Source organism: Apis cerana, linkage group LG16 (assembly GCF_029169275.1).
Source record: "Apis cerana isolate GH-2021 linkage group LG16, AcerK_1.0, whole genome shotgun sequence".
Lineage (NCBI taxonomy): Eukaryota > Metazoa > Arthropoda > Insecta > Hymenoptera > Apidae > Apis > Apis cerana.
This window is the reverse complement of record NC_083867.1, coordinates 2,075,305-2,103,286: the sequence shown is the minus strand read 5'-3', so window position 1 is coordinate 2,103,286 and position 27,982 is coordinate 2,075,305. Positions and strand designations below refer to the sequence as shown.

Below are 27,982 nucleotides of genomic sequence, written 5' to 3'. Positions count from 1 at the left end.
AACACAGAATATGCTTTTGCAATTGTAATGCTTTTTCTTAGGAATTTAGGGATCACTGTAGATATGTGCATATAAAATATATTTACATGTAAAATTAATTTTTTATAAATTAATTTTTTTTAGTATTTAACCTGTGGCGCTATCTTTTATGATCACACTTGTCACACATTATTATCAACAGAAAAGAATTTGATAATGTTCTTTAACTATCATCTCTTGTTTAAACTTTTTTATATATAATCATCGATAGTAACTCAATAAATCCAATATTTTATAAAACTTTATATTATATATTCTAAACATCGATAACATAAAAATTCATAATGTTTTTATGTTTTTTTATGACTTACTATGACTATCGTAGAAATTATATGAATTATCAAATATAAAATAAATAAATAGTTAACGAAATTCTCATGTATTAAAAATTTAAAATATTAAAAATAATGTATTCTATAATACTCGGATTAAAGAAAAGCAATACGAAAATTAATATTTTATATTATTTTTTAATTTAATTATACAATGAAGTTCAAATGATATTTTAGCAATAGAATTCTCAATGTTCTATTACTTAGCATATAACATTATTTATAATAGTTTTAACAAATTTTTTAAAAGTAATTTCATTTCATTATCAAAATATTTTGTTAAATTAATATTAATAATATATTTTTATATTCAAAATATTAATCATCATATAAAAATGTATAGCAATTATGCAATAAATTTTCAAAATTATTTATTTAGTATTCTTTATAATTCATTCTTTTTATTATATTTATTTTTTATTATTATTTATGCTGCTGTTAAATAATTACTTGATACTTCCTCGATATAAGAAATATTTAGAATCATTTTTTCTATATGCATAAATTTCATGTTCGCAAAGCTACAAAATCTATTTTCATAGTAAAATCGAAATATCAAAATGTTGATTCTTTTTCATATTTTTTTACTATTTTATTTTTAAAAAAAAATTAAAATTTAGGACAAATAGCATAATGCATAATTAATTTTATTATTTTAAAATTTTTTTAAAAGAAAAAAATAGAATGTGTTTAAAGATTTTAAAAGAATATTAATCTCATCATTAATAGTACTATTTTCTATTATTATGTTCTTACAAGATATATGTATATGTAAAGCATATTAAATAAATAAGAATGAACACAATTTTATTATTGAATAAAATTGATTTTGTCTCTTATTAGAAGTCAAATGTTTCATTATTAAAATTTTTAATTGAAAATTATAATAGTAATATTTTGATTATTAAAAATAATTATAGTAATATACTTTCTCAAAGAAATAATTATAAAATGAATTATAAATTATTATAATTATTATTCATTATATTCATATATTTTTGCATAAAACAAAAATCCAATACTTGTATTCCTTTCTTATGTGTGAGAAGAAAATTTTTATGAATTAACATGTTAATTGGCAACTGTTTCCTTTATAAAAGTAATGATAATTAATTTATGCTTTTCATTATTTACTTTCATTATACGTATACGTATACTTATTCATAATTTTTATTAAATACAAATATCTAAAAAAATATATTTCCTAACATATTATAAATAAATTCTTCAGTTTTCTTTTTCTTCTATGGCACTTTGGGATTTATATAATTTCTTTAAATCAGAAATAGTACTTTTATTGCTATTCAATTCTGGAGGACGTCCTATTCTTTGAGTTTCTACAAATGATTTGTTCTTTTCGCTTGAAATATGTTCCATAGATGCTTGATCCTCGGTTGATTTTGTCATTTCTTTGCTCCACTTAGTTAACCATTCATTGCCTGCAGTCTAAAAGAAACAGGAAATACAATTATTATATTTTGCTTTTGATTTTTTTTCAATTTTCAAGAATATATCTTGTCAAGAATAAGGGAGGAAAAAGAATTATTTGAATTTACTTTCTTATTATCATTTTCCGACGTAACCACTTTTAATTTCTTCTCCATCATATCTAATTTTTCCAATTCTTTCCGCAATTTACGTTCTAATTGATATTTAGCCACCGCTTGAGCTAATGGACCTAGATCTCCTTTCACTGCTGCGCTGAGCATCGCCTGTATGAAGATATTAAAATTATAACAAATGAATTATATATTTAAAAATAAAGTAATTATTTAATTTATTAAAAATTAATCAAATAAAGTAATTATGAAGTAATCAAGAAAATTTTGTTACATTTTTTGCAATGGAAAAGAAAAATCTAAAAATTAAATGTAATAAATATGCACAAAAATATATAATTCCAAATATTTCTATTATAAATATCTATCCAATTTTAAATTTTACTAATTATTTATAAAATAATATTGTTTTCATAATGCAGAATTTTTTATTTTATTTTATATTTTATATTATATTATTTATTATATTTTTTATCATAAAAAAAATAACAAAAGTTTCTTAGTTACGTAATATACGGTGGCTCATAAAAATACTATCTTATAGAAAAATTCACTCAAAAAAAATTTTGATTTTAATGAGAATATAATAAATGCAAATATATGAAAAAAATTTTTTGAACGGTTAAAATAAACCTTCAAAGTTCTATTATCTTTCTACATTTTGAATAAAATTTTATTTTTTGAACTAAAATAATAGAAAATTGAATTTAAACATAATATAATTTAAAATTTTATCCTAAGTCACTATTGTAGAATTATGCAGAGTTTTAAAAAATGGAAAAAAAGCTCTTTGAACGTTAATTTCATTTTTGTTAAACAATATTTATATTAAAAGAATTAAAAGAATTGTTTTACATATACAAAATTTCATTAAAAATAAAAAATGATTCATTAAAATATTATTAAAAAAATGTTCAAATATTTTCATGAGCCATTCTATGAATACGTATGAATAAAAAAGAACACCTTACCAATTTTAATGATATTAAAATGTATTGTTAGCGAAAATTGATGAACGTTGATTTTCATTTCATTGATGTTTTTGACATTATGTCAATTTGACAGATGAGGAACACATTAAGTTGCGAAAATGAAGAATTAATGGATGAGAATTAATTATACACAATTATCGATAATTACCGATTATTTGTTGAAAAAATACTCACATCTCGACGTCTTTTAGTATCTGTATTACCAATGGGTTCAGTTTCCGTTTGTGGTCCTAATTCAAATAACATTTGAAAATCTGCATGCTCGCCAAGCCGGAAACCAATGCCTATTCTCGAATCGGTACCTGTTTGCATAAATAAAACAATTTTAATTAATTTTAATTAAATGTTTACAATTTGTATTTATCTGCAATCATGTACAGTATGTTAATATTTATATTCGTATTTGAATTCGATTTTAGAAAATCGATTCTAGATGTTAAAATAAAAATCAATATACAAAATATTAATTAAATCTTATTTATTTAAATTATAAGCAATAAATTCACATTAAATAAAATGAAATCGTTGTATTTCTCTCTCACTTCATATAATATAATTTTAAATTGATTATAATTTAATAAATAAATTTTAATAAACATCTATATTTGGTATGTTTGGTATCTACAATCAACTATGTATCACAATATTATATCAATACTGTGTATATACATGTATATTATTCTCTTTAATTAAAATTTTCATTCACTTTTTTATTTTAATATTTCAAACTATATTGAAATATTTGAATATTTTCAAATATTTTCAATACTTCAATATTTTAATTTTCAATATTTCTATGTTTTTTATCTTTTTAGTAAAAGAAGATTCTAAATATTATTTGTAGAAATAATCTAATTTGTTTTTCTTAATAAGTACAGAGAAAATAGAAATTCAGTTTTCTTGAATATTTTAGAAATAAATAAAATACTTTTAATAAAATCTAAAGAGAGTATACTAGAGATAAGCTTGAAAACGCGAAACACGACTGGTCAGTGAAAGTGGTATGTATTCGCGTGACGACGATAAAACGTTCTCAATGCAAATCATGCCTGAGAATGTTTTATTTTCATTTGTATTTGAGAATAGCTAGACATAAGCAAGTTGTAATTTAATCTCGTTACCTTTCTTGATTGGTGGAATGTTGGAATATATCAACGAAAGTATCGTTGGCAACTCTTCCGGGATAACAAAACATGTTGCATCTGAAACAATTAATAATAATGTTTCTATTACTATGTCTATTATTTATGTCTATTATTATGTTATTATGTTAATATTATTATTATTTATTATTTAATCTTATTTTTCAAGATTTTTACCACATTATCAATCTTTATATGATAATCATTATTAATAACTTCATAATAATTATTTTGGAACAAATCTTTTTTATTAATTTTTATTTGTCTTTCTTTTAAAAATTTATGGTACAAAACTGAAAAGATAGATCGAATTTGAAATTTATATTCTTTTAATTATATTGAAACTTATGTATTTAATTTAATATGTATTTATAATTTTTTTAAATAGGATATGAATGAGATATGCCTAGTTAATTGTCATAATTTTTGCTGTTTGTTGCGAAATTATCTCCTTTCTCTAATTGAAAATAAAACTTCAATTTTTTAAGGCACACACATGATTTTAGAAAGTCAAGATACACTTCAAAAAAAAAAAACATTAATGCTGTTTTCTATCTTATTCAGAAATGCTTTTTCTATCTTTTCTTACCAGTAAAACTTTCTTTTCTAAAAGAAACCGTTAATTATAAAAATAAATATAAATTTCTCAAAATATCTATATTCCCATTTAATTGTCACTTTTATAAGTTAAGAGTTCGAATTAAGTAAAATATTATTTTCTAAGCTAATAATTGAATGTAATAATAATATAGAAAATTTCTTTGTAAAAATTTTCTATCAATATCCAATTTCCAAAGTTTTTTTATTTTTCTAATTATGTGCTAAACAAAGTATTTAAAAAAAATTTAATTAAAATCTATGAGGCATATTGACATATTTAAATATTTATTGCAAATATACTCTGTTATTTTTGTACTTTTTTATAAATATTTATAGATATTTTTTTCTACAGATTATGATCAATAATTTATGCGAAGCAGTTTTTTTACTTTCTGTTGAAAATAGGCGAAGGACGGAATATATGTAATGTATAATCATCACTTACATTCATAAAGAAGCATCAGGATACACAATTTCACTAATACGCTTGTCATGTTCGACATTTTTTCATCAAATAGACCTACACACATGGAAATTGCACGATTTTCATTCTGTAAATCTTTCACTTTTGATTAAAATCCTCAATTATCGATCATGATTTCTTAAATCTTATTTAGAAATAAAATAAATTATAACATTATAAATGATAGTAATTATTTTAATCGCCGTAATCTATTATTTCCACAACACTCTTGAAATTAATTAATTGTAATAATTAATATTATATGCAATTCGGCAATTCGAGATTTTTATTTGCATTCAAACGTAATTTTAATTTTTTTTATGAAATCATATTTTTGTAATTTTACTGATAAAAAAAGATACTAATAAATTAAAATATATATAAATATATATAAAATAAATAAATTAATTTAAAATCGATAAATGAAACGATATCGTAAATCTAAATTCTTATTTCTTTCATTTTTCTTTCACTTGTCACTTATTTTCACTCAGTACATTTTTTTTTTGTTGCCTATGGATTAAAAAATATCAATAAAACAGAAGTGAATTCGAATTGCCAAATTTAAAAAAACTTCAATAACTGATACGATTAAAAATTTTAATAATTAATCTCGAATTGATTAAATTTGAGAAGAAATTATTATATTGGCCCACAAACAATGTGAATTTTAATAATGCAGATTTAGTTACTCACAGATTTTTTCCTAACAAATTTCACAATGTTTATAAATTATAAATTATATTTAACACATATATGCACGATAATACATTTTCTTTTTCTCACACTTTGTTTAATCAATCTATTTGCTTAAACTAATTTTCTAATTCATTTTTTTATACTTATTTTATTATAAGAAAATTATACAATGAATATACAATTTTACATTGATTCTCAACTTATGCCGAAAATTAATATCTTTAACTTCGCGTTGTTTGAGGGCCATCTGTAATTGGTTTCGTGAACTTTTTTTATCAACATTAAAATAACACTGATGGTAATCTTTTCTTTTTTAAGATTCAAACGAAATCATATGTTTGAAATTTTTCGTAGAAATTCCAAAGGCAATATTAATTAAAAAATTAATGAAATTAAAATATTTAATATCTTTTTCCGAACACACTATCACATAATGAAAATCAATATAGGAAAGAAAATTATCGAATAACGATCCAAACGTTCCGAAGATGCAAGATCTCGACTCACTGATTCTCAATCGATCTCGACGAGCGCGAAAATGTTCACCAACTAGACGTACATCTGTGACTCTTGATACTTACATGAAAGTGAAATCTAAACGTCTGGCAGGTAACGGGACTTTGAGCCGAGCTATGGCACGTCGCACGCGCGATCGAATGCAATCGCGTTTCTCGACAGTCGGTGCGAGAAAGAGCTCTCAAAAAAAGTGTTCGAGTGAAAGGAGATGTCGGATTGGGGATCGAGGTCAAAGAGACTCAATAGATCGAGGATGAACTCTCTCTACGTTTCCTTGTTATCCTCCCCTCCATTTAATGATATTTGAATAGTAATAAATATTGTATTTTAATATATATAGAATCGGAAACAAAAACATGATTTATACGAATAATATATTCACGAAAGATCTTTGGAAGATTTCGATTCTAAAGATCGAAATTTTATACGAAAATATCGATTAAAATTTGTTTATTAAGTTATAAGCAATTTAATTCCGGATTAAAAACATTTGCCTGTAGATAAGCAAACTGTGCGACATTAGCTATACATATTATATTATATTGTCATTTAAAATCCTTTTAATGGAATTTCAAAAAACAATGTATTCATATTATTTTACATTAAAGAAGAAAAAAAATTAAAAATAAGAACAAATATTAGAAGACTAAAATAATTTTATAAATAAATATTATTATAGAATTATGTAGAACATAAATTATATTTTTATTTTATATAGAAAATTTTATTTAATATGCATCTGTATTTTACACATTATAATTTTATAAATATATGTATATTGAAAATATTAAAATTTCGTGAAAGAATTTTCAAAGAATATTTGGACATATATATATATTTGCTTATCATATTATATAAAAAACTAGTTATAGTTTATTATATAAAAAACATTTAAGATTAACTTTGATTTCCTTAAATACAAAGTGTCCGTAGAAAAAGTAAATAATTAACAAAAAATTAAAGTTAAAATTTGTTCTTTCTTTTAAATTAATCCAGCATTTTTAATTCTTCTTTAAATGAAACTTTGATTATATCTTTACTATTTTTATATTTGGATTCAATGTAAATGAAATATTTTTTCTATTTAATTCAAACATAAGAAGTATTCTATTTTTTATTTATTTTTTTGGTATATTATTCGGAAATAGATTAATCTTAATATTAGATTAATCTAATATTAATCTATTGATCTAAATAATCTTTCATATATAATAATAATGACTTTAATATATTATAGATAGATATTTTCAAGTTATATGAATATTATATAAATATTTTATAATTTAAATTATTTTAATATTTATTTTAAAATAATATTTAAATGATTTGACATTAAAATATATAAATTGTTGAGATTTTAATTTTAGAAGATCAATTTTAGGTACTGAAACTAACATAAAAATTAATATACAAAAATATTGCTTATTTGTTAAATTATAAGCAATTTAATTTTAAATAATTAAAAACTAGGGAAATTAAAAATTAGACAATATAGACAAACTGTGTAATATTAATATGATATTGTAATATCATTTAATTTTATTAATCAATAATTACTTTATGAAAATTTTAAAGACTAATATTCATTTTAGATGCATATAATAATTATTTAAAATATAATATAATATTCGCGTCCAATGTTATTTTTATGAATAATTGATTATTAATAACTAAAAATAAGATTGAAAATATATAAATCTTTTTATTTTTATTTTTAATCTTATTCTGGATTAAAAAATCATCTTTAAATTTTTAGATATTTGTAATTGAATATCTAGTACATAATAGTATATATAAATAATGAACAATAATAATCTTCACAGCTCTATATTTTAAATATGTTACTCCAGTATTTTCTGAAATAAAAAAGAGTATTAAAATAATCTAATTGTAAATAATTGCAAATAAATCATTATTTGCATAAATATATTATATAAAACTTAATTTTTTCTTTGTATAAATAATATTTATATAAATAACATGCATATATTATTTATATATTATTTATATTAAAATGTATATTATTTTGGTTTGAAAAGATAAATGCACTTAAAATTTTTTCTGCATTACCTACCTTTTTCATATCATCTTTTCATTTCATGTTTTTTAACATGTTCTATTTATTTCAACATGGTTACAAAAACGCATTTCAGTTTGCAGAAAAATGAAAATAATGTCTTATATAAATATTTTAATATTGTACATAATATAGCTGAAATTTTTTTCTTTTATTATACACTGTTTTTTTCTCACTTTTTTTTAACACAATATTCATATATTAATCATATTTTATATTTCAAAATGATAAATACAATCAATGGCAGAAATTCTTATACATTACCTTACAAAGAAAATTAATTTTAATGTGTACAGATTGTAATTTCAATATATTGAAAAACCAAGCCAAAATAAACATATAAGTTGATAAAAAAAATAAATAAAAAATAAATCAGTTGATTATTTAAATAATGAATAATTTAAATATTAAAGGAAGGAGAACGAAAATATAATGAAATCTTTCTATTTCTGTTATTCTGTATACCGTGTATTCTGTTTTTAGTCTCTAGAATCAACTTATCAAAAATATTCCAGAAATAATATTAACATTTTGTACATTTATAATTTTATAATATAAAATATAAAACAGTATGTTATAAATATAAAACAAAATTATTTTTTTAATTAGTTTAAATAACGCAATTTATTAATTGAATTCATAAAATGAAAACTTTTATAATTATATTGATTGCGTAATATGATTCTTTATCGAATTGTATAACTAAATTAATAATCCATTGCAATGTCTCGAAAGAATATAGAAAAGAATGTTTGGAAATGCGCCTACATGAATTTTAGACGTATCTCAGTTATCCATTTTATAATTTTCTACAATTTTTTTTTTAAATTTACACATTCTTATTCCACATGAATATAACTGTAAAGATAAATAATAATTAGAAGAATTTACAGTTTCTTTTTTTTTACCGTTTAACGAGACCTTGAGTATTTCTATCGCAAAAATTATATAAAAGTTATCGCTTGAAATTATCATATCGCTTGAAATAGTAATAATTTTTTGACGCATCTTGAGAATATTTTTTTTATGAAAATAATATTTTTTAATTAACCATAGTTTATAAAAGATTTTATAGAAACGTATAAATACCTTATGAGATATAAATTCGCTCTCGTTTGAGGACTTGCGGAAAAAGACGGAAATTATATATTCGCTCGGTTGAACAACAAAAGTGAAATTTCGTTTTATAATCTATTATTTTCAATGGTAGTTCAAGATCTTGTTTTTTTTTTCCTATTATCAGATCTGGACATACCTGAAAAGACATTATTTGAAGTATTATTTGAAATAATATATTTGTTTTGTAATCATTTGAAATATTTTTAGTGCTACAAAATATTAGCATATATTATTTTTCAATAAAACGTTTTTTATCATGTCCTTCATTTCATTTGCATAGTAAAAATAGTAAAAATCATAAAAATCATATATTTTTTTATTTATATATGAAAATATTATTAAATGATATAATAGATTTTGATTTAATTAATTAAAATCAAAGTTATAATAAATAAAAAAGTGTGCAAATATTTTTTTTAACTATTGCACAAAATAATTATTTTTAATAATTTAAAATAGAATCTTCTATTTTGACATATTTCCTTTGGAATAAAAATAAATAAAAAGATATAATAAATAAAAAAAAGATATAATATAAAAATAATTACTTTAAAAGGAATAAAAAAATAAATTTAAAATAATTATATTTTAATATAATATAAAATAATTATATTTAAAATAAAAATTTCCGAATAAGTTCTAAAATCTTACCTGAAAAATAATTTTATTCAGATATTTCTTTTAACTGATGGAATTCAAAATAAAATATATGATTGATATATAGTTTTTCATTTTATGTATCATGTTTCACGATATCGTTGAATTTTATGCAATCTAGTTGCACAACTGTCAGCAGATCGGTATATTTCATTCAAGAATAATGAATTTGAAATCGATATGCATAATCTTAATAATAAATGCATAATATTAATTAACTAATTAATTAATACAAATCACAATATTAATTCATAATGAATGATAAGTCAATTAATTTTTTACTTGAAAACATTACGATGTAATTTGATCGAATTTTTTCACATAAAAAAAAACAAAAGCCATAAAATTAATATTAAAATATTGAATAACATTAAATATACTGAATATCAAAATTTATGAAAAGGAACAATTCAAATGTATTTAATTTTTAAATAAAATATATTTATAAATGAGCAATCAATTTATTAATTTATTTATTTACACATGTAATCGTCAATAATTGAATCAAAATAAATTCTTATTTAAATAATCATTTAAATAAATTTTTATAAATTTTATTTTACTTTTAATTTATTATGTTTATTTATTTTAATTTATTATGTTATTTTATTTTAAATAATATTTGAAATCTAATATAATAAAAATATAATGTATTTTGAAAATAAATTATTTTAATATTTATTATTTTATTTGAATACTTACATATTCATTATTTGATTACAACTAAAATGAAAATAAAAATATATTTTCTTGCCATGAAATGGTTTTTTTTACGAATAGAATTTTTATTCTCAAAAGCCATTCTTCTTTTGTCTAATTGTAAGCGTACGTTTTGTATTTTTTAACTGATACCTAACCTATTTCTTTTTATCCTTTTTAAATACTTCTCGATTGATGAAATCTGTATTTCTAATGTAAAAAAAAAGTTTTATTATTTGTTAAATATCTTTCTTTTTTATTACTATTTAAAATAATCTAATATTTGATAAATAAATTATTTGAAAATAATTTATTTCTCAAATTATCTCATTTATTTTTTTTTTTATTTGAAATAATGATGAATTTTAATGATTATTAGTTAAGCGTTTTCTTATTCGTTAATATTAACACGATTATCAATTAGTTTTTTAATGTAAAAGTTGTTTTTTAATCAAAGAAAAAGTGTAACGAAACTTATTAAAATTTGCTTAATAATATATCCGGATGGAATCGAGAGTCAAGAAAGTCTCCTTTTAATGAGAATCTTTTTTCTTTTTAGAAATCCTTTTCTCGTATACATATTGATATAGTTGTAATTCAATGAATAGCAAGATGAAGTAGAGCAACAAATACACGTAATAAAACTTGATCAGTGCAAACAAGTTCTAATTTAATTAAGCAACATACTTGAAAAACTTTTTCTCCGATGCAAAAGAAGTTGAAGTTGCTTCTTAAATATTGACATAAATTTTCCATTACTAGAAGTACTTTGTCAAGTATAAGATTGATAGTTTGTCTACCATTGCTCAAATTACTATCAAAAGGAAACACTTATAATTATTTACTATTTTACATTGCAGATATGTTGGCAGCATTGGATAACATTGACATAGTCAATGCTTTGTTGATAATTATAAATTAGTCTATAGATTTTAGTTAAGATAATTAAAATATTATTTTTAATTATGATGAAAATAACTAAATAAAAATATAAATATTAATAATTAATTATATCAATAAATTAATTAATATAAAAATAAATTAATTATTCAAAAAAATAAATAAAAGTAAAAATAGAAAACGAATAAATTTAAATACCAAATCTGAAGTAAATAATAAAATAAATAAAATAAATCTAAATTAATAATTTTAACTTAATATTATTTGTATAATGTGTCAATGTTATTTTCATTAGGAAGTAATATTGGTAATTAATTAATATATATTATAAGACAGGAGAGGAATAGTAATTTTATGTATTATACTTCTATTAATGATCAAGGATATAATGTTAAATATAATAAAACATTTTAAATAAATGTAAATATATTATTATAAATTAAAAATATTATTTATTTTTATGATATTATACAATTGTTATATTTTTATGATATTTTATATTTCTTAATGTAATATTTAGTTAAAAATATTTTACTTTTTTTTTATATAACATATAACACGCAAAATAATCTTTGTATTCGGTTGAATATAGTATATTTATTTTTTATATATCATTGTTGTTCAGATTAATAAAACTGCATTTTCAGCTTCGTTTTTAATTATTAATAATCAAAAATTAATAAAATAAAAATATATGCAGGCAAACATTTTTTTTATGAAATAAATTGCTGTTTGTATATTATTGGATTTGAGAATCATTGCTTAACCTATATTTATTTTTTACTTTTTTTATTTTATTTTCAAAAATCAACTCTTAAATTTTTAAACACCTATATCAAATATAAACAAAATATACAATATACAAATATAAAGTAGAATCGTTATTCAAATACCTTAAAGACAAGACAATTCAAATAACTATCAAGATATATGAATAAATAATTTCACAAAAGAAATTCACTAGCACCTCTCACTAGTATGTTGTTTTTGATATAGTTTTGACAAAGATGTTAACTAAATTATATTAAACTAAATTTAATTTGAATTTAATTTGAAAAACTAAAATATATTATTTTGATTCTTCAAAAAATGTTTTCTATTCTATTTAAAATAGTCAAAATTGTAATACGAGATCATTATTTTAAGTTTCGTGATTAGTTGATGATAGTTGATAATAATCAATGTTAATTAGTGAAAAATATGTGATTGTTTCCTTAATCATTTAAAGAAATTTGCAAATTTAAAGGTTTTAAATAAAAATTATTTTTATAATTAATTAATTTTTATTAATTATTCTTTTTAAATATAAATGTTTTCTTTAATGATTTCTATTATTATTATATATATATTTTATATCATTATTAAAAACATTTTATGTTCTGGAATTGAAATTATATATTATGTACTTATAAGTTTCTCAATGAATTGCAAAATGCAAACATATCATTGGCCTATAAAAATACACATTCGCATAACTGAAACTACGCTCATTAAACATTAATTCGTTCGTATAAACAAGTATTCTACTATACCTAGATACATAAAATTATAAATATAATAAAAAAAATATTTATTATAAAATGCTATTAAATCTTTAAACATTTTTTTCGAAAACATAAAGTTTTTAATATTTATGTAGCAAGTCATTAATATATAAATTGTAGTTATTCAATGTTATTCTGTTATAATACTTTCTTTGACACATTTAAATTAATATAATTAAAATATAATGATCAGAAAATGAGTTTATTAAACATTAATGAAAATTTGCCAAAAAATGCAAATGTATATATAGCGAAGAAAATTTTGTTGAAAAATACATACAATGATATTGTCTATATGCGTTCTATCGTTAATGCTGTTAATAGAAAACGTGGACACATGCATGAGACCATGCATGTTATCAGTCGTAACCCACAGTTTCCTCGTTGAGCATTAAGGTTTACTACGTATAACGGTGTAATACGGTAAAATGTCTATCGAAGAAAACTTCTTCATTACTTTCTAAAATTTTGTCTTATTTTATTCGAAATATTAGACAAATAAAACGATAAATATAAATCCTTCAATTGTTTTCGTTCGAAATTTATACATTTATACATTTAACGACGCATAATACTTACATAAATCACATATTTAAATAAAAGATCAAAAAATATTCTTATATGTCCATGAAACTCGCCTTCGTGATTCACACGCTTGGACACCTGGATCTTTTCCAAGAATCATGAGTCAAATCTGGAAGAAATCGGATGAGTATTACCAAAATAATAGTTTTATTCATGTATATTTAAATGTATATTCTTTTTTCCGTCGTTTATGAAAAATCAGAATTAAAAATTCTACGTTGTTTGGGACATTCGATGTTAGTATGCATTAAACGTAAGTCGTGCACCGCCAGCTACCGGCGGACTAGGCAGTGTCGTCGTAAGTTGGAGAGGGGCACGTAGATAGCACGTTACTCGTTCTTCGTTCTATGCAGTCGCGTGTAATATACGTTTGTCGTTCATCGGTAGTTGACGAGCGCGCTTGAAGTCGTTGCTTTGGTTTGCGAAGGACATTCGTACCGATTAGTCGTCCTTTCTCGGTTTACTTGTCATTTTTTTCGAAACAGCTCGTAAATGCTACCTAATTTAACCTAATACTATCAAACTTGTCTCACGTCATGATACTGTCTCTTAGTCGAGTGAGTATTTCAAAAATTTGTCGAATATCGATCGAATTGCAAATTCGATACAAGATCGACGTCATGACTGCGAAAAAAAGGAAGAGTAGACGGTGATTTTAAAAAGAAACGTTACATAGTTAGGATATGTGATATTGAAAAGAAGTACAGTCGTTAATATAGATAACGTTATTCATAATAGTTTTTCGCTAAAAACAGTGACTTAACTTGAGATAAACATTGATTCGGTTGGTATTAGCCATATGCCATTTTCCTGGTACACTCGATATATATGTCCTCCAACAGGTGCTTTATCCCGATACGGTTGAAAAACTACGCAAGTGCAACGAGTAAAGAGAGAGAAAAAAAAAAAAAATTGAAGCGCAGTGGTTTCATTCGACTCAATGTGTACCTATATATGCGTACTTCTTTGCATTAGGAATCCCCTTCCATTTTTTTCGAACGGATAAAAACGAGCGTAAAAAGCACAAGTGTTTTCTACTTGCATTAACATACCACATTTTTCGTATTCCTCTAACACAAGAATCGTATAAATGAATATAATGTAAAACGCTAATATAAGTAATTTTCTTGTTTTTCATACGTCAATTATGGTGCTTTGAAAATGTGAAAAATATTTCAATTTATATGTAAAATAAAAGTTATACGTAAAGTAAAATATAAATTAGAAAAATTAAAAATTGAAGTAACGAAACAGATTTCAATATATCTGTAGTAAGTTTGAACATTTGCAGTGAATGGTGGACGATGAACTTTTTGGCCCATGGGGCCGAATACTCATCATAGTCGTGATAGCATTGATCGTCATCGTTATCTTACTCGTGATCGCCTGTTATCTAATACCAGGATGCCATGGATACGAATACATCAGGAAACGAAGTAAGTTTTATTATATATGATGAATTATTAAATTATATACTGAATAAACTTGTTAATTTATTGAAGATATTAATTTACTATATATGATACTATATATGATTCGTTGCAAACTAATTGATTATTGTTATTAATAAATAGTGCTACTATTTATTTGTAAATTGTTATGAAAATACAATTAGATCATTTATGCACGAATATTGTTAATTCGTTATAGATCATTTATTATGAAATTAATTTTAATTTTTTTTTTTTGTATTGAAATATTTAAGATTTTTTTTAAGATTATTTTATTTTCATTGATTTTATTTTTATTCAAATTCATATTAGAAATGGGACATAAAATTTTAAAATCTTGAAATTCTTCAAAACTTAAAAAGTTTTTGAATTTCAAATCTTTTTGCAATTTTTGTAATTCAATGTACCCGAAAAACGAAAAATAATTTATATAAATAAATAAGACAGGATTTTGTAAAAGATTCATTTGTAATAATTTCAAGAAAATTAGCATAATTTGTTAAGTACAGTACGTGTATAGTAATTCAAAAATAATCATGTGAATCTTCTTTTATTATAAGGTTTTCAGTTTTATTCCAATTTTCTTAAATTTCCTGTAATTTTATTACATAATCAAAGAAAATACTTTTTTTTTAAAAATTATTTGAAACGTTTACTCATAAACGCTGTACAAGTTTTTATTTCCAATGCGGAAAAATTCTGTTGTTCGCAATAGCAATCATCATAGCAATTGAATTCCAACGGGTTAAAGTGTGTCATTTGTTTCAAATCCCTCCAAATATAGAGCGAAATTCTACGTGGCGGTAACCTTTGTTCTACTCGTAACACAAGATTTCCTTTAACGCGATATTATTTATGATTTATCGATATCATTGAAAATATTTCAGCATTATAATTACGAATTAACTCTACCAATCTGATTAATTACCAAAAATGGTATTGAATAGTAACAAATATTTTATTTGGGATTCAAATAAAAGAAAAAGTAATTAAGTTAAAAAATTGGTATTTTTATTTAACTACTAAATTTTTTATGTTTTTTTTATTTTTAAAATATTTTCCAACCTTCCATAGATATTCCATGAATATATTAACTGATATTGTATCTAATAAACTATTATATCAATATTACATTAATCTCTTTTAGAAGGAAGCGACATTCTACATTCTACATCTTTTTTAATTATAAAATTATAATTAATCAAATATAATATAATTATATCTGATAATTAATTTAATTAAATGAAAACTCACCTATAATATACATATATATATAATTAATATAATATATAAATATAAAAGAATAATTAATAATCAATTTTTCATAAATTTTAATGCAAAATATTGACTTTCAAATTAATCAAAAACTTTTAATTCACTAAATGTCTATTAAATAGACCGTTTCATTAACTATTTAAATTTATGTAAGACAATAGGTGCTAGTATTTTTGTGTTGATTAAACGCGTCTGGCAACTAAGCAAAGTAATAATATTTAATTTTCTCGACACGTTTAAGAACTCTGCTTCCGTGCACACGTGCTTGTAGATGAAATGCGTGCCGGGAAAAAATAATTTTGTCTGTACATATACGTTTCCTTTTGATATCTTTCGAGCCCTTTGAGGCGCATGCGCTCGTTAATATCTTGATAATCGCTCGGTTTACCGGATGCTCGCGTTTGTCCACTCGTGGAACGATGCTTGATGCGTTACGATTACTATGTGGAACAGTGATTTTTCACACGTGTTTAGACATAAAAAACTGAAATGGTAAAAATGCGGGAATTATTCAAGAAACTATTCTTGTGTGCATATCGGTGATTATTAAAGTGTATCTATATTTAAATGGATCTACTTATTTAATATCTATTCTGGAATTATCGAGGTTAAAAAAAATGTATATCATATTCTATACACATTGAATAAAGGTTTATTTATATAATGAATATTTAGCGATGATTTTAAAATTGAAAATAAGGTATTTTTTAATTGTTTTTGTATTAAGATTTATGAAGAATTGATATTATTAAAAATTATTATTTTTCTATGTTAATTATTATTTTTATGAATAAATTGTTAGGAAACGAAATAAATATGAAATAATGAAGTAAATATCGAAATATAAAGAAAAACTTTGTTACATTATAATAATAAACTTTTTATAATGTGAAACTTAATATTTTTAATACTAATATAATGAAATCTTTATTTGATTACCTTCTAATTATTCTAATATTGTTTTTTAGCATTTTGTATAATGAATAAATGAATAAATTATATTGTTTCAGGAAATAATATTTTCACGAAATAATATTAAATATTTTATATTTTGATATATTATTTTAATGATTTATTTAGATAAATAAAAGTTTTATCTGAAAAATATCATAATTTAATTACTACATATCTCTTTTCTATTTTTTTAAAAATTCATTGATTGTTCAATTAATGAAAAAAAAAACTACTGTAACTGGGTCATTTTACTGTATTGCATTTTATTATATTGAAATCAAAGTTATTAATATTAAATTTATAAATTATTTATAGTTTTTACGTATATGTATGTTACCTACTTTAATCGCTAAAATTATATTTATATTAATAAATTTAATTTGTGCAAATAAACTAACTAAGCCAATTTGAATAAGAAATTGCTCTACTGCTTATTTTTATCTCTCTTAAATATAAATAATAACAAAATTGTAATTATAAAAAATTAAAATTAATATAAATTATAATCCTAATATACAAATCATTGCATAACATCATATCAAACAATAGTAATATAACATGAAGATATACTTTAAATCATTATATACATTAGAGCACAATTTTTTCATCTGAAATAATATTTATGCAACGAAAAGCTGTACCTTCTCTGAAAGGAAGGAAACTTAAATTCCTGCATCGTGAATCGTGCATATACGTAGTTGATACATTACGCCATTGTTCGCACAGTTATATTTATACACACGTGCAAACGATGTTTCTTTCGTTTCCTCCGCGATATTACGTAATTAGGTATGTCATCCTGCAAACTAACTGCATGTATAACTTTCCGAGCACCTATGGAAATGTCCATCCATACAGCATCAAAAAATTGTCTTTTTAAAAAATTTCAAATGTTTATGCACAATAAACATTGTGCAAAAAGCATATAACATTAGTGCTAAAGTTTATCAATTATCGATATATTATTGATAGTTTTTGATATATCGATAATATCGTTATTAAATCGTTATTGTTAATGATAATTTGAATATATTGAAAATCAATGAAATCGATCTTTATCTTATAATCCGTCTCTTATATTTTAACGATATATCGAATTATCGATAACATATCAATATTATAGATATTTATCGATAACAATATCGATAATCATAATTTTTATTTATGCATAAAAAATATGTAATATCAATTATGATTATTAACATGTAATATTATTTCAGTAATCATTAATAATAATATATGTGTAATTGTTATATTATAATACAAGTTATAATGAATTACAAATCTTTTTTTCGAAATTCAATGATGCATTGATGACGATGAAAATTGATTTACACACTAAAAATTTGCATTATACATGATATTATTAGTCCATATTTTTTTCGAATTTTATTCTTATAAATTTAATGATAAATATTTTGTTCATTATTTTCATTATTTAATTATTATGTTTTTATACATACACAAATTTTTATTAAAGTCAGAATGATGAATTTCCTTGCAAAATTTTTGTCTTTCGTGTATATTTTTAAAAAATACAACTTAATTAATTGACTTCTATGTATTTTCTACGTATCTGAATCTTCTACGTATAATCATTATTATTATGATTATTTTTATTATTTGAAAGTTATGTAAATAAAGTTATTTACCATAATATTAATTATAAATTTTTTATCTCTTTACTTCTTGTGCAATACGAGATGTAAATTTATATGCGTAAAATAACATAACATTGATGACGATGTAAGAATAAAGTAGAACAAAGAAAATGATTTTTACTCATATTTGATAAAATGAACATAGAAGATGAAAAAGTATATTTATAATAATTTCATTTTTTGAAAATATTTAAAAATTGAGAATGAAATATGGATATCTACCGTGATAAGATGTGTTTTATTATACGTAATAATATTTTAATCCGAATTGTTATAGAAATTAGATCATAATATATTTAAGTAATGTATAGCAGATTAACTAAAATATAAGATAATTAATTTTTAAAAATTGCATAATCAAAGCCAAGAACAATTCTTTGCAGAAAGAGAAACAAAAAGTGTGCCATTATGTCTAAAAGGCAAACAAAATGAAAATGTGAAGTTAAATGATGTCAGCTACAGATCTTGGAGATTGGGCAGTCTTTACGAAGGCAGCAGCAATGGTAAAATTATATAAAATAGTAAAATTATATTTTATAATATTGCCAAAATTTTTTATATATATACTGATATATTAAATATTTTCAAATTTTTTTATTAAAATAAAAATTTAATATTAAACTAAAAACACCATTTGTTTCTTTATAATAGAATAATTGATAAAATAATATTGAACTTTTAAATTGACATAAAAAAGTATAAATATAGTAAATACAGTAAGTATAAATATTGTTCAACAATATAGTTAGTTTTACAAATTTAAAATTGTTAAATTTATAAAATTGTTTATTTCATATGCGGTAATCTAATATGATGTAAAATGCAAATATTTTTTGTAGTTGTATATTTATAGTTCTATGTATTATTATATTATTATGTTAGTTATAGTTTATAGTTGAAGTTCCATTTCAAAAATTTATTTTCTCTAATTCTAACCTTAATTATCATTATTTACTTTCAATATCGCTAATTAATTATCATTATTTACTAATTTGAAAATAACTAACGTGACATTCGTTTCATGATATTAATAAATATTATACAGGTACGATCGATGAGAATGCAAGTCCAAACGAGAATTCCTATAATTCCAGCAACGCTCAGTTTGGTTTCACTGATACCTCATCCACCCTGGTAAGTGCCGTTACCCGTGCTAAATTTCATTTTAATTACATGAGCTCCCTCGTTAACTTATTCAAGTGTGACACCTTACAGAACTTGGTGCAGAAGGATAAGCAAAAAAGCGAGAAGAAACAAAAAGAATTCCCCACTGAATTGACAATAAGCTTACAGTATCTGCCGCCTTGCGATGAGACTATTACCGGAAAACTCGTTATCGGTGTCGAGGTATTATTCTTTGATCTTTATATTAATTCAAAATGGAAATCGAGTTATGAATCTTTAATGAATCGATTATTGTAAAGAGTTCTTTCGATTTATAATGATGATATATAAGATAATATATAAGATAGAATACATATATAGATAAGAATATGTATATGTGTAGTAAAAGCGTTAACTCATTGTCATTAAATATATATACTTATTAGTTAATGTATATACATATACAATAATTTAATATAAATGTATTCATAATTAATCAAATGTAAACTTTGATTGGTAAATACATATATTTTCAGATATTTGATTTAAAATAATAAAAATATACATAAAATAAAATGCCATGATATTATTGGCTGATGTATTATGTATATTTTGTTGCTTCAATTAATTGTGATGTATATTGACATGTATGATGTATAAATATAATATTACAATTATAATTGTTCATTCGATACGAATTAATTCAATATTGGAAGTAAAATAACTTATTAAAGTAATAATGTTGATTATTTTAGGAAAAAATCTATTAAAAATAATTTAGCAACTTAAAGATATTATTTAAATTTGTTTTAAATTTAATTGATATTTTTAATCTGTTCAAAAAACTTATTGTATATATAAATGTATATTTATTAGGAATAGCAAATATTTTTATATTGAGTTAATATTTTTACTAAAATTTTAGATAAATGATTATTAGATAAATGAATATCGAATAATAAATATTTAAATATATATACATGTATAACTATACATTTATTATATTTTAAATCTTTATTATAACATATATAGTGTTCCAAAAATATATAGTTTAATTGCAGATTCAGACATGAAGTAATTTCAATCAATTTTTTCTTTGCAAAAATTATTATGTAAGAACTGATTACTTTTATGTATTAATAAGATATAGATATAGATCATTATTGAATTGAAAATATTTATCCTTATATCTTTTTACAAAAATCAAACTAAAGTTCAATGATGTACAGGCGTTATCCGGTCTTCCTCCAAAGCAATATAATTGCACGTTGGAGCCATACGTGACACTAAACATTACGAAGCAATCGTGGAATCATAGGAAACGACAAAGGTTACATAGTTTTCGAACAAGGAGTATCAGGCATACGGCGAGTCCCATTTTTAAGGAGGCGTTCGGTGTGGCGAACGTAAGTCCTCAGGAAGTTAAGGTATACATAATTTTGTACTAAATTTATTTTATTATTATTACATTTAACTATTCACACAAGATAGTTTATATACAGAAATATTGTATGTGCTTTTTGGATATATTTTTGAACAAAACCAATTTTAAAATTCAATAATATTTCCTCATTAAATGAATTTTGAATTGTATATAGATTGCTTCGTAATTACCAACTGCATATTGCTGGATGATTATTCAATATGTTAAAAATTATAAAGAAATATATAATAATATATAGGGTGTTAATATATTTTGTGAAATATCTTTAGAAAGTTAATATATTTGTGAAATACCTTTAGAAAGTTGATTTTAAAGATTTTATAAACACGAGAAATTCATATAAAAATATCATTTATTTTTAGCTTTCTATATATATATAATATAAATTAAAATTATTTAATTATTTAATCAGTAATATATTGTTATATATTTATTATCTGCAAAATTATCTGACAATAATTTAATAATAATATTTATTTTTAGAAAGTGGACATACTATATTTAATCAAAAAAAATATATTTATTTAAAAATTAATGAAAATAACTAAATAGTAATTATTACATTTAAAAATATAAATCAAATAAATGAAAAATCATATAAAATAGAATAAGCATTTTGAAAATGTTTTTTTTAAAAGTATTTTTAATTATGTTTATGAAGAAAAAAAATTGAGAAAATAAACAGTATTTAGAGAAGAATAAAGAAGCAATTATTTTAGTTAAAAATATTAGAGATGTATAGTTAAAAGTAAACGTAATATTTAATATGTACTAAGCTATCTATGCATACTATATTTATTATATCTACCTCATTTTTCTTTCTAGGAGTGGATTCTCGACTTTATGGCATACGATCATGACAGATATGCTAATGACACGGAATTGTGCAGCTTGAAAGTATCCATGAAGGAAGTAAAGCACGTTCTACAAAGCCCGGAAATTCATATGTTCAATTTCAGGATGAAACCATCTAATTTGGTATTGCTAAAATATATATATTGAATATTTTAATTTTTTTACATATTTAATATAAAAAAATTAATAAAGAAATAAATAAAGATAATTATAAATAAGTTACTTCTATGTTATAGGAATTTGGAAACATTTTATTAGGTATAAGTTATTTACCCACAGCACAGAGATTAGCTATAAATGTAATGAAAGTACGTGATGTCAAATTTACACCACCAGCATCGAGTTTAAACAACTTTAGTAAGCACTACATATAATTCACGTTCTCGCATTTTCTCTTTCATTTAAGAAATTAAACTATTTGGAATTTTCAGATTTTTATGTCAGGATATTGATGCTCAATGGACGAACTGGACATCGAATAAGAAAAAAAAAGACTAAATCCGTCATTGCGAATTCACAAACAGAGTTCAACGAAACCCTGACATTTGACGTATTGTATAATCAATTAGACATTGTGCAATTTCTCATCGTGTTATGCAGCAAAGTGTGTATTAATTTTAATGATAGTTTAAATTATAATGAATAAATTAAAATTTAGAATGATTGAAAAATATTTTAGGCTGCACCTCTTGATATTGTTACGAGTATTATGGATCATCCGAGTGACAGTGAAGATTCATTAACATCAATTCAGAAATCAAATAATATTTATGTCGGTAAGGTTGCGTTAGGAAAAGGAGTCAGAGGTTCGACAGAAAGATTACACTGGTTCTCTATACTTCAAAATCCTAGAAAATTAGTTACCGTATGGCATGTTCTAAAATAAATAACTAAATTGCGAATTTAAATTTTTATGAATACATAATAAAATGAGTACAATAATAAGATTAAAATGAAAATTTGTTTCATCTCTTAAATATCATAATATATATTTTAGATTGAATTTTTTTTTTGCATATCGTATGCATTTTATAAATTTTTATAGATTTATATTTTCTATAAATGTATAAATTTCCAAAGTCTAATAATAACTGAAATTTTATCGATATTAAAGGAATAATAGCAGAAATGCAAAAGATAATTCAACGTTATTGCTCAATTTGTATATGGATGACATCATTGTTAATATCATTTGAAGATGATATTATTGTTATTGAAATTATATTAAATTTATAATATTATAAAGTAACATTGTGTTTACTTTCAAATATTATTAAATATATTATTAAATAAAACTATAAGATTCCATAATATATGTTATTATTCCTAGTGAAAAATTTCCGGTCAAAAATAACATTACCAAATTCTTTATAAATATTCTAGTTTTTGAAATGTAAAATGTTATAATATAAATATAAAATATAAATTTATAAAGAAATTAAAATTATTCTTTTAAATATTTATAATTATTTAATATCTTGACATTTCTGTAATTATAACTTTATTGATATTAAAATTATTAATTATTTTATTTTTTTACTTTTTTCTTCTCGATAATAAATAATTCAATTATTCTTGCCTATTTGGCTACTTTGAATCAATTTAATATTTTATTGTATTTTATATTTATACCATAGTATTTATTAGTATTTTAAAATTCGAAAACTATAGTATTTTTTAAAAAATTTTGAATTTGTTTGAAAACTTTTTATCAGGAAGTGTCAGGGTTTTCAGTAATAATATTATATATTGAATAATTAATTAAATATATTAAATTAATAGTTAAACAGTGCCATAGGCGATTAATATTTCAAGGAATATAAAAGTTTCAGATTAAAAATAAATTGCAAATAGTATAAAAATCTTATTTATTCGCTTAGTTTATTTCAAAGTACCTGAATTTTAAATTTTTGTTGTTATTTTTGATACTAATTTCAGTACAAATTTTTAATATTTAATATCATATTAATTTCAAAACATATTAATTTTTAATAAATAATTTATTGATTCATAAAAATATTGTTATATTTTGGGCAATAATGTTAAATTAAATATTATATATAAGAATGTATGAATATACGTATAAAATATATTTCTATATTTATTTCATAATTATAAATAATAATATTTGCGTATAAAATCGCAACCAAAGATTATGAAAATTAATATAATATATATAATAAATATAAATTTTATAAATATTGTTATGTTAATATGAATTGTTATTGAATGTTATTTAAAATTAAATAAATAATATATATATATATATGTCAATTAATTATATTTATTTAATCGGTATATATGTTATATAATTAAGTGTAATGAGTTTATCTTATGAGTTTTATCTTATCGTTTTAAACTTTTATTCAATTGTGTAAGAAAATAGAGAGAAAAGAATACGTTTAAAATTTGGCGCGATTAAACGTGCTAAGTAAATAGTTCCGATATCATTTGTAGAGGGCAGGAGTATCGCTTTGGTTCGTCTCGTAGCAACGTCGAAGAGAAGTACCCGGCCAGTTAGCTTCAGTCTGTTTTCTGACTTTGTGAGTGTGTTGTGTTCGTCTTCGTCGTGTTCAAATTATTTCGTTATCCCTTTGTCTGTTGTGAATTTAGTTCTATCTATTGCCTAAAAAAAGTGTATCGTGTTCGAAAAACTGGACATTCATCGAATGGTAAGTAATTAAATTATTAAATTATATCAACATCCTGCTCGGTTTCCTGCAAGTCAGAGAGCGTTACGTTGGAAATGTAACCTCCAAAGGCGCTCGAGGTCCTTCCACGTAGAACGATACATATTTGATGTAGCTATCTTTCTCGAATTTTGTTGTCGCGTCAGTATCGCGTTATCGATGATTTAGTAATACATAATATGATAGTAATCAGCAACCGGCTTTGTAAATCGCACAATTTGTGCTTGAAAAGGACGAAATATATACGTATATATATATTAATATATATATGTATTATAACCGTTTCTCGCGGTAATGTCAACCGTTTTTGAAAATCGCCCAATAGCAACGCTTAGATTCTCTATTTGAGATACTTGAAAATTCTTAATTGTCGAAGGCCATATTTTCCGGAAAAATTAATTCTCTTATGATCAAATTGATGCAACGCTTCGATAACATTGTTTGTAAGCAGAAATTTTTATAATTCCACTAAAACCATTTCGTTTTGGAATGAGATTCGTCTTTTCTATTCACATGCTGTGCTATCAGATTATAAAAAAGAATGGATATGTTTATTATCTACAGTATCAATCTTCAGTTTGATCTGCTCGTTCGTTGACCACATCGCTATCCTCTGTCCGTTTTACTGTAACTAAAGTGAATTTAGAGACGAACCCGCCCTAGGCGTCGGTTCGTCCATAATCCCTTTTTCTTCTACTACTTCCCGCCATATCATTTCATGGATTCTTTTCGAAAACATTTCATAGTACTTTACTGTACGATATTGTGTATACACTTTCGCACTAATCTTAACCAGGCATCTAAGATTGCTGTCAGTAACGAGACATAGTGTCAAGGAAAATTACGACATAATCGGATGCCGTTATCGAAATTGCGTGCAATTAACGTGCTTCTGAACGGTTAGTAAACTTATATTAATTTAGTATAACGATTCATGCGTACGATGCATCCTCTATTCGATTACAGAGAGATTTACAAATAATACATATATGAATATTTAATATATAGTTTGTGAATTAATCATAAATATAAATTACAAGATTACATTTTTTAAATGTCATAAACTATTAGAACACTAAAAAATATAAAGAAACAAAAAAACATACACATAGAATTAATTTTTTTTTGAATTTATTGTGGATATGAAAAAATATAGAATTCATTTTAATCTATTTTTAATCTATATTTTTCTATCATTTTAATCTATCATTTTAATCTATATTTGTGTTGTAACAGTCGTTTGATTTTTCATGTATTGCAAATCAAGTTGATTTTATTTATTTATATTCTTCGAATATAGCGATCAATTTTTGTTTATATTTATAAAAAAAGGATTAACGATCAAAATTTATCGTTTTTTTCAATATATATATATATGTAAATGCATAGTCTGGCAATATATTTTTTTACAGATTAATGATTTTTCAATTTCAAAAATAAGATTTTGCATTCAAACACATACTTTTATATATATTATGCGAAGGTCATCTTATAGTTTGTGACAAAAAAAAAATAATGCGTGATACTCTATATTTTTAAAAGTGTTCATAGTTAATACCTGATGAGAATCGTTCAGTTTAAGGACACTGTTGACGATTGATGCCGAAGAGTATCGGCCAGGTAACTTGATATTGCATGTACTATCGATATTCGAACGCGGTACATGTTTAAAGACTACTTATATCGTTCTTAGAAATTTACTTAACGATGCTGCGGTAAATTTACACATGCTGCAATTGCAATTTAGTATATGTAGCAGTTAATAAATGTATATGTATAAATATTTTATCATAGTATATTGCTTAATATTTGCTTTGAATTCTTTTTGTAAAAAAATTATAATTTAACTTTTACATATTTACACGCTTTCGCAGAATTCTATACTTATTTATGAACATGCTTTTACTAATTAATGTAAATATTTACTGACATACTTTGTATTTAACAATATCCTTTTTTATCAAAATTATTCTAAATTTATTCCAAAAGAAATATAGATATTGAAATATAAATGTAGAAATTTGCTATATTTTTCGCTTTTACTACGATGTCGGTATAAATAGTAATATATTTGTATAAATTCATATTTTTATGCAATTTAAATTACGAATATACTTCATTTTCCAATTTTTTCTAATAAACTAAATGATTCATAATAGTATTCAAAATAAGAAATAATATTTGCATAAAATCATATCATATCAACTATGTTAAGTAAAATTTATAGTTTGTGACAAAAAATTAATAAATTTCATTAAGTCAAATACAGATATATCTTTAAAATAGAAATATTGCGTTTACTAACAAATTTCTTTAGAGATATTTTTATATAAAAAGTTCTAGACAAACGCATCTTATTTTTTATTTCAAATATTATTATAGAATTACTTGTTATTATATACCATATATATTTCACATCAATAAAATAAAACTTTATAGTTACAATAAAAGTTTTAATAACTTTATATAGTTGCAAGAGGATTTCAAGAAGAAAAAGTCCACAAGTTTTGTCTGGTTAACAATGGGAATTGAATTTGCAAAGAACGATTGACAAGCGATGTCACGCGCGTTTCTGTCCAGAATGCTCGATTTCCCATAGGTTTTTCAGAGCTGGCGTGCATTTTT

At 22.2% G+C, this 27,982-nt stretch overlaps 3 protein-coding genes and 1 long non-coding RNA gene across 37 annotated transcripts in view; 2 read left to right on the top strand and 2 right to left on the bottom strand.

Moving 5' to 3' along the window:
- Positions 1 to 489: 489 nt before the first annotated feature.
- Positions 490 to 6,551, bottom strand: LOC108000274 (uncharacterized). 4 transcript variants are annotated; one of them, XM_017060512.3, is made up of 6 exons: positions 6,408 to 6,551; positions 5,110 to 5,184; positions 4,044 to 4,124; positions 3,097 to 3,224; positions 1,928 to 2,083; positions 490 to 1,817 (listed from the first exon to the last, which is right to left on the bottom strand). In XM_017060512.3, exons 2-6 carry the CDS (start codon positions 5,165 to 5,167, stop codon positions 1,599 to 1,601), a joined length of 642 nt encoding a protein of 213 aa, XP_016916001.1. In that variant the 5' UTR covers positions 5,168 to 5,184; positions 6,408 to 6,551; the 3' UTR covers positions 490 to 1,598. The 4 variants fall into 4 exon arrangements, with proteins under 4 accessions (XP_016916001.1, XP_016916004.1, XP_016916000.1 ...); XM_017060515.3 differs by having other exon boundaries at positions 6,334 to 6,420; XM_017060511.3 differs by lacking the exon at positions 6,408 to 6,551 and adding an exon at positions 5,824 to 6,334.
- Positions 6,552 to 8,576: 2,025 nt separating this feature from the next.
- Positions 8,577 to 11,736, bottom strand: LOC133667466 (uncharacterized). Its single transcript, XR_009833015.1, has 4 exons — positions 11,582 to 11,736; positions 10,898 to 11,104; positions 10,190 to 10,384; positions 8,577 to 9,674 (listed from the first exon to the last, which is right to left on the bottom strand). It is a non-coding gene; the product is annotated as an uncharacterized LOC133667466 (long non-coding RNA).
- Positions 11,737 to 13,653: 1,917 nt separating this feature from the next.
- LOC108000491 (synaptotagmin-2) lies at positions 13,654 to 24,941 on the top strand. Of its 18 annotated transcripts, none has more exons than XM_017060861.3 (10): positions 13,654 to 13,761; positions 15,215 to 15,359; positions 19,648 to 19,767; positions 20,310 to 20,398; positions 20,480 to 20,611; positions 21,598 to 21,795; positions 22,638 to 22,790; positions 22,904 to 23,024; positions 23,099 to 23,271; positions 23,347 to 24,941. In XM_017060861.3, exons 2-10 carry the CDS (start codon positions 15,218 to 15,220, stop codon positions 23,551 to 23,553), a joined length of 1,335 nt encoding a protein of 444 aa, XP_016916350.2. In that variant the 5' UTR covers positions 13,654 to 13,761; positions 15,215 to 15,217; the 3' UTR covers positions 23,554 to 24,941. The 18 variants fall into 18 exon arrangements, with proteins under 18 accessions (XP_016916350.2, XP_016916347.2, XP_016916352.2 ...); XM_017060858.3 differs by having other exon boundaries at positions 13,658 to 13,761; positions 19,633 to 19,767; XM_062086366.1 differs by having other exon boundaries at positions 13,695 to 13,761; positions 15,122 to 15,359.
- A 239-nt stretch (positions 24,942 to 25,180) lies between these two features.
- Positions 25,181 to 27,982, top strand: part of LOC108000359 (mitogen-activated protein kinase-binding protein 1) — a 119,492-nt gene continuing 116,690 nt past the window's right edge. For 7 of the 14 annotated variants that reach the window (XM_062086346.1, XM_062086341.1, XM_062086344.1 and 4 more), the window contains exon 1: positions 25,181 to 25,339. The gene's annotated coding sequence lies outside the window, so the exon portion shown is untranslated. The remainder of the gene's footprint in view (positions 25,340 to 27,982) is intronic. The other 7 variants (XM_062086360.1, XM_062086352.1, XM_062086361.1 and 4 more) reach the window with 2 other exon arrangements.